At 40.4% G+C, this 14,410-nt stretch overlaps 1 protein-coding gene across 1 annotated transcript in view; it reads right to left on the bottom strand.

Moving 5' to 3' along the window:
- Positions 1–5,892: 5,892 nt before the first annotated feature.
- The window catches only part of fibcd1b (fibrinogen C domain containing 1b), a 116,952-nt gene continuing 108,434 nt past the window's right edge, over positions 5,893–14,410 (bottom strand). Inside the window, exons 7-8 of the mRNA XM_042394260.1 lie at positions 8,617–8,796; positions 5,893–6,274 (exon numbers count right to left, since the gene is read on the bottom strand). Of these exons, the coding sequence (XP_042250194.1) occupies positions 6,009–6,274; positions 8,617–8,796 (446 nt within the window). The 3' untranslated portion in view covers positions 5,893–6,008. The remainder of the gene's footprint in view (positions 6,275–8,616; positions 8,797–14,410) is intronic.

The following is a 14,410-nucleotide window of genomic DNA, read 5'->3' as shown; positions in this document are numbered from 1 at the left end:
ATCTTACAGTAATTTCCATTGTATATTACTGTACTTACATACTATAGCCACTTAAAATCCTTGATGCCGCAAAGCTGGTATCTTCTTGTAACTGGACTCCTCTGACACTGGTTTATGGCCCGTTCTAAATTATTGTTCCAGTATTAAAGCTGCCTTAATCCAATTTTAAAACTTTAACAACAGATTAAATGACTATATGAAATGTGAGAGGCATCACTGTAAAGGAAGAACCCACAGAGAATTATCACATGACTCTACAGTGTTTCCCCTATAGGTTGACAGCTTTGGCGGTGGGTGGGGGGTGGATGCGCTGAGCAAAACTCGGGAGAGACTCGGCCGCCACACATCTCTCTATTCTCTTTTTCTCTGTTCAGCATCGTCAGGTTAGACTAACCCGTTGTTGCTAACTTTGGAGCTAATGCCCCTCACTTTTCTAGCAGCTGGGAAAACAACAGATGTGACTTTTCTTGGTCTTGAGAAACTGCAGCACTTATTAACTGACACACTGCAGCCTACACTGTACATTCACTGTCAGATTGACAACTCACCACTAACCTTTTCCTCTGCTCCACTCGCATTCACCGTCACTTTTCTGTCACTCGCACTAGCTCAACCACTCACTCGCTACACACACACACACATTATGCACATCCACTGAGTTTCCCAGGTAGCGACACAGAGGTTGACTCATGTTTTGGAACAGCGCTGCACAGAGGCTCCTAAACACTATTGATGTCCAAATGACTGGATATTTGGCATTATTTTTGGCATTAAAAAAATATCTTTTTGGCCTGAGGGGGTTCTGGTGGCCCATAAGACCTGTACAATTATAGGGGAAACACTGCTCTACAGTTCTATAAGCTCTATAGAGAATGTTAGCATCTTTTTATGGCATGCAACTTAGATTTAGTATCATGGCTCTTGGCAACCTCATTTCTTGCAGCAGCAAGCAGCTGTTTTCAGCAAAAAAAACCGCAACCCAAACTCCAGCAGCCTTACATTTGTCAGGTGGGTACACAATTATAACTAAATGCTGATGTTGATCCATGTCTGGTGGATGTGTACCTAGACAACCATTTGCTTTCACTTTCACCATATAATATCTAAATAATAAGTAAATCTGGGTGGGGAGAGTGAAAAAGCAGAGCTTGCCCCTCCCTCATTACCACCACCGAGGTGCCCTTAGCAAGGCCTTTAACCCCAGCTGCTCCAGTGGAGCTGTTCAGTGGCTGGCAGTTTAGACTGTGGTCATACTGGACAGCTTCCAGGTATGAATGTATAACTATGTGAATGTGATCAGATAATAAAGGTTAAAAAACGTGTTTTGTTTACTGATTATTCCAGTAAACACAGCACACACACAATCAAACTGTAGGTGATGATAGCAACTGTGAGGTTGGTAACTCCATTATTCCAGAGAGCTGATTGGCTCAAAGTTATCTGGCTAACCCTTTAATCATGGGTGGTGGTACAGCCCCACTTTCTATTGAAAACTTATCTGGAGAGATCAATAATCAAATAACAAAAAGTGTAGCGTCACAACACAAAGATAACTTGGTCATTTGCTTTATTGTCATTATATGTTACTCCCACCCATGTCTCCATTTTAAATGTATTCTCTTAGATTTCCTTTCATCCAGACATTAAATATGTATGGGCTACTTTTTACACAAATATGAACATCACTGGAAACTGATTAGACTTTCTGGTGGTGCCTTAACTATCAAAAAAGTGGGACAAAAGAAACTCCATCCACATCAATACAAGTCAGGGCCAAGTCCATTTATCTGGGTAATATTAAGATAGTACATGATTATAGAGGAAGCTAATTAAAAGCTAATAAAATTTCTCTCATATCTCCTATTGCCTTTATAATCTAGTTCTTGGTGATAAGAGCTCCACACAGATAGATAAAACCAAATGGGCCATTATTTAGTTTTCTTTGGGATTATTTTTTGGCATAAATCAGTCAAGACTATTCATAGTTTTGTGGAATATGTAGAATAACTGGGACATTGTTAATGGAAAGACCATGTTGCTGCTGAGTTCATTTCTTTCAAAATTACATTTTTAAAAATATCTTTGGGCTCCACAAACAAAATTAAATTTTCTATTGCTCTATTGCTTTGGGGAGCAGAAGAAAACTTAGAGATGTTATCTCAATGCTTCAGCAGATATAAGTCAAAACTGCAAAGTCCCTAAAGACCTAAAGCTTTTTTACATTCTGGGTCTGCTTAGGCTACCTTTCACAACTCACTGCGTGGTACTTTATTGTGCTTGATGTTCCAAAAAATGAACAAGGTTTTCTTTTGACAGGTTGAAGTCTACTTAATGTTCTTTCTTTGTTGTTATTCAGCTTGATCAAATCAGCATTTTCAGATTAAAAAACCCCCCAAATGCTAACCACACAACTAAAAGCCATAAGAAAGTAAAACACAAAACACACACTTCAGGGTGTTCCCCATTTATAAAATGTGAATGTTTATTAAATGTTGACAAGAACATTAAAACACAGTATCAAGATTCAGCAAAACAATCTATAGTACTTCACCAAAAATAAAAGAAAAAGAAAACAGAGTTAGTTCTGCGCTGGGACCGGCGGAATGGGAGGGCTGAGGGCTGGGGACAGGGGAGCGGGGACAAGAGTAGGGCAGAAAGCAGAGCAATAAAGAGGCAGGGAGTCTGGAGCTGGAAAGAGAAGAGAGGAGAATTTAGGAGCTATGGAGTGAGGGGGAATTGGCAGCAGAGGCTAAGGCAATTAAGGAGGTACACAATAAGAAAGATAAGAGGTTTGGGGATGTGGGGGATCGATCTGGAGGGTGCTGATGCGCTGTAAAGAGCGGGATAACTGGGAATGATTAGAACCTCTGATTTTACTCTTTTATCATCTCCTCTGTTGTAGACTTAGCACGCCACAGCAGAGAGAGAGTGACTAGAAAGGCATTCACTCAACAAAAACACAGAAATGGCATGGCAAATAATACTTGTCTTTACATTTAAATAACAAGGGGCAACATAGCATTAACATATACAGTGAGCACAACGTTGTGTCGAGGTGAATAAAGATTTTGGGAGTGGGTTCTCAGGGTTTTCAGGGTACGAGCGCAGTTCAACACAGTACCAGAAGGTGGTGTCCACTCTAATGGGTTCACAATCACAATAAGTAATAGTTCATTATAATTATGTAAATCTCTCTGTTATCAACACAAATAGCAGGGGAGGCAAGTTGTACATAAGCATCACATTACTTCAAAATTCCACAGACACACTGAGCCTCCCGTTCTCTCGTCTTGCTCATGCACATGGGCATGTACAAACCAAAGCATGTGCATATATGTGTACACACAGAGACACTGTAGACACACACACATGTGCACACGCAGGCACACACACACACACACACACAAACGCACTCTCTGTGTAGCACAGAGACACACACACACACACATTTGCATACATTCTCACACCCAGTCCAATTCCTTCTCTTGAAGTGGCTCCATACATTTCCGACTTCTTTTAAATTAGCTTTCCCCTCTTGACATTATTATACTTCAGACTTTGTGCCATGGTAACATCAGCAAGTATTTGTAACATGTGTCTGTGCTTTGATGTTGAAGAAAGGTGGCAGTAGTCCACCAAGACATGACGTACTGTATAGCTGCATGTAAACAGCCGAGGTGCTGCAGGAAACAACACACAGCAATGGAGAAACCCTTCCAAGCACCGGTGATGACAGAAAAACTCACAGCTGTTCCAGTGTCAGAGGTATTCAGTGCAACATTGCTCAGTGCTACACTTTAACTCACTGTCAGCTGGGGCGACACCCTTCAGCACACATTCAAAACTGTCTCCCAGTGCCACGGGACTTCCCAAATCCAAGAAAAGATCACATATGTCCAGTGAGGCAGCTTCTGTGCCAAGAGGTTCGAAATCTCTCTCATATCGTGCCTCTGTAAAAGATTTATTTTTGTGCTGCAGTTTCGAACGGGCATGTGCTTGAGGGATAATCACATTCCTCCTCTTCACTTGTGTTCGACCTCCAGAGCGGCGAGGGCCACTCCCACCTGTCGCTCAGGTAGAGGAAGGGAGAAAGAAAGCTCGCTGTGCTTCTTTATTTTTAAATCGATGGGTTTTCTTTAAGTCCATGTGCTTGAGTTGTCTTTGTGTTTTAGCATAGTAAGAAAAAACAGCTTCACATGCTCTAAAAGTCATACACACTGTACAATAAAATCTACAGATATCTTTTAAAGCTTTTAGTAAATCCAAAGAAACTCGATGAGACTGAAAAAAGTTGATTCACCGACAAAAATAAAAGACGTATAAATCTGAATTGCACTATTTTCCGCCCACCTTTGTGTTTTTTCTTCATGACATTTTTTTCTTTTTCTTTCAGTCTTTTTTTTTCTTTTTTTTTTCTTTTGCTTTAGGCAATTTTGTTTTTTGCCATAACACATTGTAGAATTCCTACTTAGAAGAAAAAGACAGTGTTTGTTGAGAGCATCAAATCTTATTTTACAGCAACTGTTCTCTCCTTTTGCATGACAAGAGAAACTGTGTCACACAATCAAATCCCATAGTAATCACCTGGAAAGGAGGAGGGAAAAAAAAAAATTACAAAACTGAGGAAAAACCAGAGATGTGGGGATGAGGGTTTTTTTTTGCAAAACAGGTCTGAGAAAATAAGATCAACGTAGTAGGTATGACACAGTCTCAAATTCCCCACTCAATCTGTGGTCCCATTGGTCTCCTTCAAACTGTTGTCAGTGTATTTTTCCTTCCAATTATATTACGTTACAGGCTTTGTAATTTCATTTTAACTACATAGACGGAGAGAGTGAAGGTATGCCAGCCATGCATTGTTTAGCCTGCCTGTGCTAAACACTGTAGTCAATCGAGACGCTCTACTGAACTCAAGACAGAAAATTGATAGCGTTACGGAACTCTGTCTGTCTGTCTGTCTGTCTGTTTTTCTCCTTCACAGACACACACACACACACACACACGCACACACACACACACACACGCACACGCACGTACACACAAAGTGCTGGGTTACCATCTGTGAGTGCTGCATCAGTTGGCCAGTACTCAGCTGGCAGGCAGATCAGACAAAGTGCCCAATATGCTCCCTAATGGCCCAAGTCAGATGAATGAGATCCTCCGTTGTCTCTTTCTTTTTTTTTTTTTCATTTCTCTTTTTCCATCCTTTTTGCACCTCTTCTTCTTCCACTTCTGTTCCCCCCTTTCAATCACTCTGCCCCCCGTTTCCCTTCGACTAATTTAACTCTTGTCAAATTGTTTCCTCGTTTTCTCCGTCTACGTCTCCCTCTCGTTATCAGAGGCCCCCTGCACATGTCGCTGCGACCGTGCTGGGTCTCATTCACACCGGATGTAAATGTGACATAGTGAAACATCACCACCAGTGTCCCTCCTCACTGGTGAAACTCTGGACTTCTTTTGCAGAGGAGAGAAAGGAGGATTTGTGTCTCCTTTTCATATTTTCTATTATATTTTGAAGCAACCATCACTCCAGTCACAGATTATACAGCAATGGGCAGTGAGACTGAACCACAATCGAAGTGCCATGTCAGCACAGATAGGAGGTCAGAGTTACATGTCAAGAGGAAATCACTGGTGTGTGATTCTTCTGGGGATGGATGGACCACCATGTCACACTGCGTAAAGCTAGCGCAGTGGACTGTGGGCTCAGGGCTCTGGTATACTGTTTTTGTGAACTGAATCATCAATAAGGGCATCACTGTAACATTACTTTTTCAAGAAGGGGACCAGGGGAAAGGATAATGGCAGCCAGCATGACAATAGTAGCTGAGTGATGAAGAAAGAAGAGCAAAAAAGGGAGAGAGACATCAGGAGGCAAACAACAGAGTCAACTAAACTCAAAGAGGTATGCTTTAGTGAATAAAGAATATCAAGACAAGTCCGCCTAGCTGTCAGAAATTGTGGTTTGTAATGTTTCAAAAATGTTTCTTCTTTCTCTTTTGTCTATCTCATTTGTTCTCAGGGTCGCGGGTGGGCCGTATCTTCATCTCGGAGAACTTGAGGGAATACTGCCAGCCAGTCCATGAGGACCACTCGATGCCATCGGCGTAGGAAGTGTGCTGACCGCGCAGATACTGGCCGTTAAGGTTGGAGGTGTGGCAGTTGCGGTACCACCAGGCACCATGGTAGAAGGAGGCGCAGTTGTTCTCCGAGTGGTCGTTATCCCTGTCTTTGGTGGTGAACTTCATCCCGTTGTGCTTCAGCAGGGAGTCACCTAGGGAGAAAAAAGATGTGCGACAACATCCGAATGTATCAGTATGCACATAAAAAGTAGGATATAGAATTTTGTTTATCTGACTGTATATTAGCATTAGGTGACTGAAACATCTCATAAACAAGAAAACCCCTCCTCCCAAAAAAACAACAACTTTTTAAGCAACAGGTATTGCATCTCCTCTGTGTATTTCACCCACATACCATTCGATCTCATACCAGGAATTAGACATACAGTAGGGTCCAAAAGTCTGAGACCATCCACAAGTGATTCATTTCAAAATGACATAGAACTTTTCAATTAATCATTTCTATAAACAGAGAGAAATGAAAGAATAAAAAATAAATCCCCACAGTTCCCCAGAGTATTTCCTCTCATTAACAAAAGCAAGAGGTCAGACAGCTTTGTAGCCAATTAATCAAAGGTTCTGTGGTGACCTTTTTATCTTCTTCTTTTTAAACACACCCCCAATGATTTCACTGGATGTCTGTCAGTTAATTGACAGTATAGTTATGAAAGGAGAGAAAAGACATAGTAATACACTTCATTGGATATGTTGATTTTATTGTTGCTGGTAGCCTCAATGTTCTTCTTTTAGGCATTTTTGAAGAAGGGATCTTTTTTTTTTTTTTTTAATTTTCTGTTGAAAGTATACATGAGAGTCAATGAGAGGGCATTCTGTCCTGCCACATGTTATTAAGAATATGACAATGATGTAAGACCACTGCAGGGTACAAGCACATGCAGCCGTGTTGCATCACCTGCAGTAGGTAGCTTTAATCATGGTCTACATGGTCAGTCTGTCAGTGGCCAGTCATGGTCAATTCTCTACATCAGTGAGTGCTTTGCAGGCCTTTTCTCATAAAGGCTCACAAGTAAAATGAAAGCAAGGCCCTTTGCAGATATTGTGGTATACCCAAAGTTTTCAGCAAATGGATGTTCAAAGAGCTCATAATGTTCAATAAACTCCCCATACCTTCCCTTCACTCTCTGTTCTTTCCTTTCTCTCTAAAACGGGCTTCACACTGTGACCAGAAGTGGATAGAATGATAAAGCTGAGAGCAGAATGAAAGAATGCTCACCAGCCATCAGGTGATGGCTAACAGCTCGTCAGGGCATCAAACAGCCCTTAATTGCCCAGGATGTGGCCGCCCAGCTCCTTACCCTCTCACTCTGTCCTACTTTGCTCTCCATTTGGCATTACCATGGTAACCAGTCAGCGGGAAAAATAATCTGACAGGCATGTCTGATATTCATGTTGTGTGCTGCTTGACATTAGGAGAAAAGATATAGCGGGTGAGAAAAAAAATGGGAAAAAGAAATGGCTCAGTGGGCTCAACAAAGGAATGATGTCCAGAGGATGAAGAAAAGAGGAAAAAAAACAAAACAGAAGCACTTAAAGACTCATTTGCAAGGTGCTGGATGTCACCTTGGTGGCTGGGGGCCGACAGCCTCCTCTGATGCCCATTAAGATCCAGCAGCTCCCAGACCAAATGAGCACCTGTCAGCTGATCGGAAAGCAGACACAGCAGAGCAAAATACTACTACTAATAATAATGGTAGTACAGCCTAGAGGGAAAACTGAGGTGAGAGCATCCTGAGAGTTTGAGTACCCTTAATTTGACTGGATTCAAATGTCCACCAGGCAGATCAGTTCAAGGTCAGGCCATGTTGAGGACAGGCCAGGAGCATCGCAGGATGTTTTAGCAGACGAGCAAAAAGCTGTTATGCACACAACACATTTTTTCCTTCCCCTCTGGTTCCCTTTTTTTTTTTACTCCTCTGCCTCCTCTAGCCCTTCGATATTTCTATCATCATTATTATTTACCTCTTCCTCCCTCTCTTCTCCTCTAGCCCCTGTCCCCTTCGTCCCTCCATCCTAGTTTCTTCCACTCCTAGCTCCCTCCTTCCTGACGACTTCTTCGCCCTACTCCATCTCTCATATCTGTCCCCATTCTCTCTGCTTTCTCACGGAAGCGCTCCCCAAAGGTTCTTTAAATTGCTTCTTCATTTTAACTGCAGGTTTTTGTTTACGCTGCGGGTCAAGCAGTGCAATTAATTGGCGGTAATTTAATCAAGGTGACAGGTCGCTGGCTTGGATCTGATTGTTGGGGAACAAAGACATAGACACTAGTAGTCCCTCTCCCTGCATGTGTAACTGTCTGCTCGGTTTAACAAGAAGACACACCTACTGTATTGTAAAAATAAGGTTTTTCTGAAGGTTTGAACCCCCGCTCACAGTTAAGTTAAATGAAGAAAATAACAGAAATAGCATATACTAATCAGAGTATAAAGACTTAACATCTTGCAAGCAAAGTCTAACTAGATCACTGAGTACATACCTGCATTGCCAGAATAGTCTCCCACAGTCAGAGGGTATCCATCATCATCAGGGTCCACTGAGAAGAGGCCCACTCCAAAGGTGCCATACTGGGCGTATGCGGTGCTATTTTCAAAGTCCTCCAAGTCGATACGTAGCTCATAGTTCCCCTGGATGGACAGGGCATGGATCTGCTTCAGCCCTGCAGGGAAAAAGAGGGAGACACAGAGCAAAACAATCCATTACAAAGTACTATCGTTGTTCTCAGCAAACAATATAAAGCTATTTCAGCACGCTCTCAACGCCATACATTTACTGGAAATAAGACGTAACATGGTTTTTGTCCCATTTAGAGTCTCCCCCATCATGTGTAGGGTTTCTTTCCAAAACAAGATTAGAGTTTCTTTCCAAAAGTATGAGCGTCTACTGCTCGAACAGCAGTGAGAGAGACCAGCTGAGTGTAATAATGGCACTAAGTATTCATTGTTTTTACACTGACATGTGTGACAGATACCATTGAATTACAACTCTTTTACTTTCAGCTAAATTTGGCAAGAATAATTCAAATAATTCTGCAAAATGTTCTCATTTCCTCTGGATTTATTAACAGAGACCTCTACATGAATGGTGAAAGTAAAACTGTTTTTTAAAAAAAAAATTTGGAAGGTTATCTGTTTTGTTGTAAAGAAAAAAGACTAAGTTAAAAAAAGAAAAAAGTTGAATGGAGGATAGTAGCATGAAAAGCTGTAGAGTGTCATCCTGGACAGTGAATTGCTTTATGAACTAATGATTTTCATTCTTCCAAATGAGAAGATATTAATATCCTGTAAAAAACACATCTAGACAGGAATGCTGGAAGTCAGTCAGAGTTGGGTTTGCTGAGAGAAAGTCTATGTAATGATGTCATATTAAATGCTGCACATTCAATATTCATGATTGCTGTATTAATTTGAATGGCCAACAACATTTAACACCAGTTTTAGAACATCAGACACACAACAGACAGAAAACTTGACCACCAACATGCTGTATGTCAAAGAGCATGGTACTATGGTCCATATATGCTATGGACAATTCACACACAGAATGCAGGTTTATTCCTTATTAGAAGATGATTTATTGTTGACTGAGACACAGCCATGCCATACAGGTAGCAATAAAACAATGCAGTTGAACTTTATAACACACACACACACACACACAGTGCAACCAAAAACATTAATAATAACTGTGAACTCATTGAAGACAGCACTCCAAAATGCAACTCTACACTACAGAGACATCCTCTTGTTCTCATTCGAAGCAGGTCGCACTACCAGATCTGTGACAGAAACAAGAAATAGCGTAACTTACTAAATAATATAATCAGTTCTTACGCCCTGTAACCAGTGAGACAGGAAACTGAGAGACAGGGGAGCGAGTTACATAACTAGTCGTCCAGCAGCACCACCACACCAAGTTTAAAACAATGAACACACAAAGCATCTGAAATTTACAGTGAACCCGTACATACTATAAATATGGTAACCAAGACCAAAGTGAGAAAATAAAATAAAAACGCTACCCTAAGCAGACTAAAATAAAAGTTTTTTATTGATTTCTTTAGTGAACTTTTTTTTTTTGCCTTGCAGTTACAGCCCCCCGCCAGTAGTGGGTGATGCAGTCCCCTCAGCACCACCTACTTCCAGAGTCCCTGCATCTAGATACATTTCCCTCTCCGTCTTAGAACATCAAAGGCAGCGCTTTAACACTTAAAGGGATATCCAACCCAGAAGTTATCCGTTTAGTATCAAAAAAAAAAAAAAAGTTAATATATCAGCAATGTCAACAACATCTGTAGCCTCTCGATAATGAAAATATACAGAATAATTAAGCCAGCAGTAGTCTGTGCTCATGTTAAACATATGCCTTTCAAATGGACTTAATGGGCTTAATTCAAAATGAACAGAACCTCACTACAGTACTGATGTGATCATTTCAGTTCCCTTCAGTTCAAGATGCCGTTCTCGCACTGAGTATATTTGCTGAAACACCGATATAGGCTCAATAGGTTGATTCGATGTACTGCTGGAAGCTGCCGCCCAAAAAAAACATGATTACAGTAATGATTGATTACAGTAATGATTGATTACAGTAATGATTGATTACACGATCGCACGATAGCAGGAATAGGTATGCACATCATTTTCCTGTTTTTTTTCAGGGAAAAATGATCTGGTTTATTAAAAATGTGTTCAGTAACCCATCTATAAATATCAATAGACCTTTGATTTCACTCATCTAATTAAGAGTCAGGTCATAGCTCATTCAGGCCCACAATTATCCATGAATACTTGAAGAAACACACTTGATTAAAATTGTTTTGCATATCAAAGTACATTTCATTACACTGGCACTGTATCTTCGCATATTTTTTTTTTTTTTCGGAAAGACTTTGTGTGAAGTATGCTTTTCATGAATCCTGGCTTGTGAGTTTCTACTCGGAGTCATTACTTCTTCCTTCTGATGATCACTTCATAAACGAGACACCAGCAGTTCCAACACATCCTCATAATTAAACGACCACATTGATCGATTGTACCTGACTGTACCCATAGGAGCGTAATATGCCACTTTCCAAAATAAGAGTGTAATATGTCGCTTTACACAACAGTTACAAATCACTGTTAAAGAATAATTATGTTTTGTGGTGTGACAATGCTGTTTATAAAGGTCTGGTTAACCCGCCTCCTCCTAACAAGGCAAACTGTCAACTTATACTGACGTCATCTGAACTGCGTCACTTCCCCAGCTCATAATTACTATGGTATAAATGTAACTGTAGTTCGTTTTTGCTGGCTTGAATTTTAGACCTATACTGTCATTTTATTTTGTGAGGACAGGCTGAGCAGTTCATAGCCACGTGTCAACTATTTCAGATTCAAACTTGCCATCACTTCATCAGATGTCATTGTTGTTCAATCCTTTAGAGAGTGTGTACGACAGAAAGTGCCGGAGGGGAAAAAAAAGATTTCCATCCTCTCCTCCTTGCCCCCTCCTGCTCCATGTTTTCCCATGCTGTGTTGGAGTGATGGTGCTTCCCAGGGCAAGTTTTCCTCTCCTGGGTTGATCAAAGGTACAAGAGGAATAGTGTGTCAGACAGAGAAGAGCAAGAGGAACTCAACCTGAGTCTCTTGAACACAAAATTCAAGACAGGAAGACAAACACAAGTGAACTCAGCCTCAAGACTCTGTTATACAGCCCTCCTCCATGCTTACAAATGCACTCTATGCAGTTGCGGTGTTTATTTGGGAGAGAGAGAGAAAAAAAAAAGGAAAAAGAAATTGAGAGTGCACTGATGGAGGAGCTTCAAAGGCTTCACGGTTAAGAACGAGGGTTGGATTTAGAGCATGTAGAGTAAGCTGTAGGCTGCAGATGCTGGTTTAAGGTTTGTTTCACTGTCTCTCCTGTAATGTGACTCAGATTCAGCATGAAAGCATCCGCACCACAGGAAGGAAGGTGTTTTCATGCACCTGAACTCTGTCATTTTACCTACAGCAATCATCACCCTCGCAAATGAAACTCATTCTCCTCTTTAAAGCTTACAATCCTCAAACTGACTTTGCCTAATTTGAATTCCATCGTTGTCTAGAATTGCACTCTGAGAGCGCCTTGTCTGAAGTAGAGGGCTAATTTGATGACAAACACAGCTGAAAGAACCTATTATTATTCAGAGACAGAAGCTGGCAGTCTGGGCCCAGGCACTTAGTTTGGATTTAATCTAGCCCAATGGGAGGTTGATCCTGTTCTTTTCATTTTCACAGTGGATCAGCAAATTGGAGGTGGAGAATCAGTCATTAATACATTCATAGACAGGTAACTTCATGCATGTCAGTTTCTACTTAATTCATACACAAAAATATGAAAACATATAAAGGAAACAGACACAAACACACATTTTCAACACACGTTCATAAAAGCAAAAAAATGGCTCATTTGCAGAAATTGTTTTTTTGTGTCATAGCCCTTTGAGAAAAAGTATCAATCCACACAAACACCTGAGGGAAAAGTACCCTGGAGTGATTTGACAAACTTCAAAAGAAAGACTTAGGATGTTTTCTCTTTCAGAAAAAAAAAAAGAAAAAATAATATACCAGATGCAACACAACTCTATTTAAAGAGTCTGTGGCTTCCAACTGTATTTAAATAACTTTAATTCAGTCTCTAATTAAATCCCCAGAGAATCTCAGCTAGACTGTAATTCAGAATAATTAAAGAGGAAGACAAGTGAAATAACAACAGAGACTTCTTTGGTTAAATTCTAAATGCTCAGGTGTAACTCCCTGTTAATTAAATGTTATTGTTAGGTTATTTAAAATGGATTCTAATACAAGAGAGAATTTTGAGGTGTTTTGCTTCAGTATTAACATGCTGATTGCTCCATTGGGGAGAGACTCTTCTCTCTTCTCACTGATTTGCCATTTAAGGAAAGCTTAGCAGAGAGTCAAAAAACTTCTGTCCTCCTACGCGCTTTAGATTGGCAATTAGGATGTGCTTCATTTATTCCCTTTATTCTGATTAGTTTTATACGTGGGCCATATTAAGACAATGTTTTTAATTGCTGTTTATTTTGATGTACTGTCTACCTTGTATTAAAGCCTGTAGCATTAACATTACAAATGCATACATTATTTTATTACATTAATTGTAACTGTTGTTGCAATGTCTGAATTTCTGAAAGACAAACAAAAGACCAATGAAAAAAAAACTCAACATCTCTCTAGAAATACTAAGTCAATCATTTTTTTTAACGAGTCATTATGGTCTCTAATAAGTGTGCTGGTGGTCATTTCGGAAATTATTGCTGCGTTAATAACATTTGAAGATTTATAGTAGGCTTTGATGTCTGCTGTGTGGGCGTCGTTTCATCTGCAGCTCTCCCCGGCTCCAGGACTCGCACTGAGTCAGACTACTGTCACTACATTTCGGTAAGTTTAATGTTACTTGATTATGATAACTGCCCTTTAAGCACAATTTAGCTAAAGTAGCTAACATTAGTCCGAGTATGCATCAATCGGTGTTCACAGTAAGCTGGCTTTTACTTCGGTCTGAGGTAGCGGGACGTGTTTCCACAGCGTGAAAGGCAACACCTTGCACTCCTTATTTGGCTCCAAGTCTGACCTTCACACTGGGTCCACTGCAAATGTTCATATATATACAGTCTATGGTTATAGGGTTTACATTAACAGACACACATCCCTAAAACCACTCTACTAGCATGGCTAAAAATGGCCATGCAAGTTACCACCAGAGTCCAAGCAGTCTGTTTGTACATTTACAATTCAAGCTGTTTTGCTCATTTAAAAACAGATGACCATAACAACAGATTTAAAATATAACCTGTTATGTTATAGTACCTGGGTCCATGTTACAGTAAGTGTGGGGAAATACTTATTAAGTATAATTTGACCAACAAATACCTACCTAACCTGAAGCTTTTTCATAAACTTTTAGTCAACAGTGGATTCAGAACCAGGCAAAAGAGGCAACCTCCCTGGTGATGAAAACCCTCAGGGGCCCCAAAGGCACCAGGTCTGGCATCTTCACTGTGTGGCAGTAACTGAAATGGTAAATACAAGGCCAGGCTGCTCCTTTATTTGTTGCTAATATTGAGGTCTTGCAAAGGAGCCCTGTGTTAAAATCTAGTTTTATAATATTTCAGTTGATATAATGCTTAAATGGTACATATTCTTAAACATTTAATCAAATGATCATAAACCAGCTGAAACAGTAACAGTAAACCTGGGGCAGAAATACTGCTTGGTTTATATTAGAGG

This window comes from Thunnus maccoyii, chromosome 19 (genome assembly GCF_910596095.1).
Source record: "Thunnus maccoyii chromosome 19, fThuMac1.1, whole genome shotgun sequence".
Lineage (NCBI taxonomy): Eukaryota > Metazoa > Chordata > Actinopteri > Scombriformes > Scombridae > Thunnus > Thunnus maccoyii.
The sequence above is the reverse complement of the archived record's forward strand: the minus strand, read 5'-3'. Positions and strand labels throughout refer to the sequence as shown.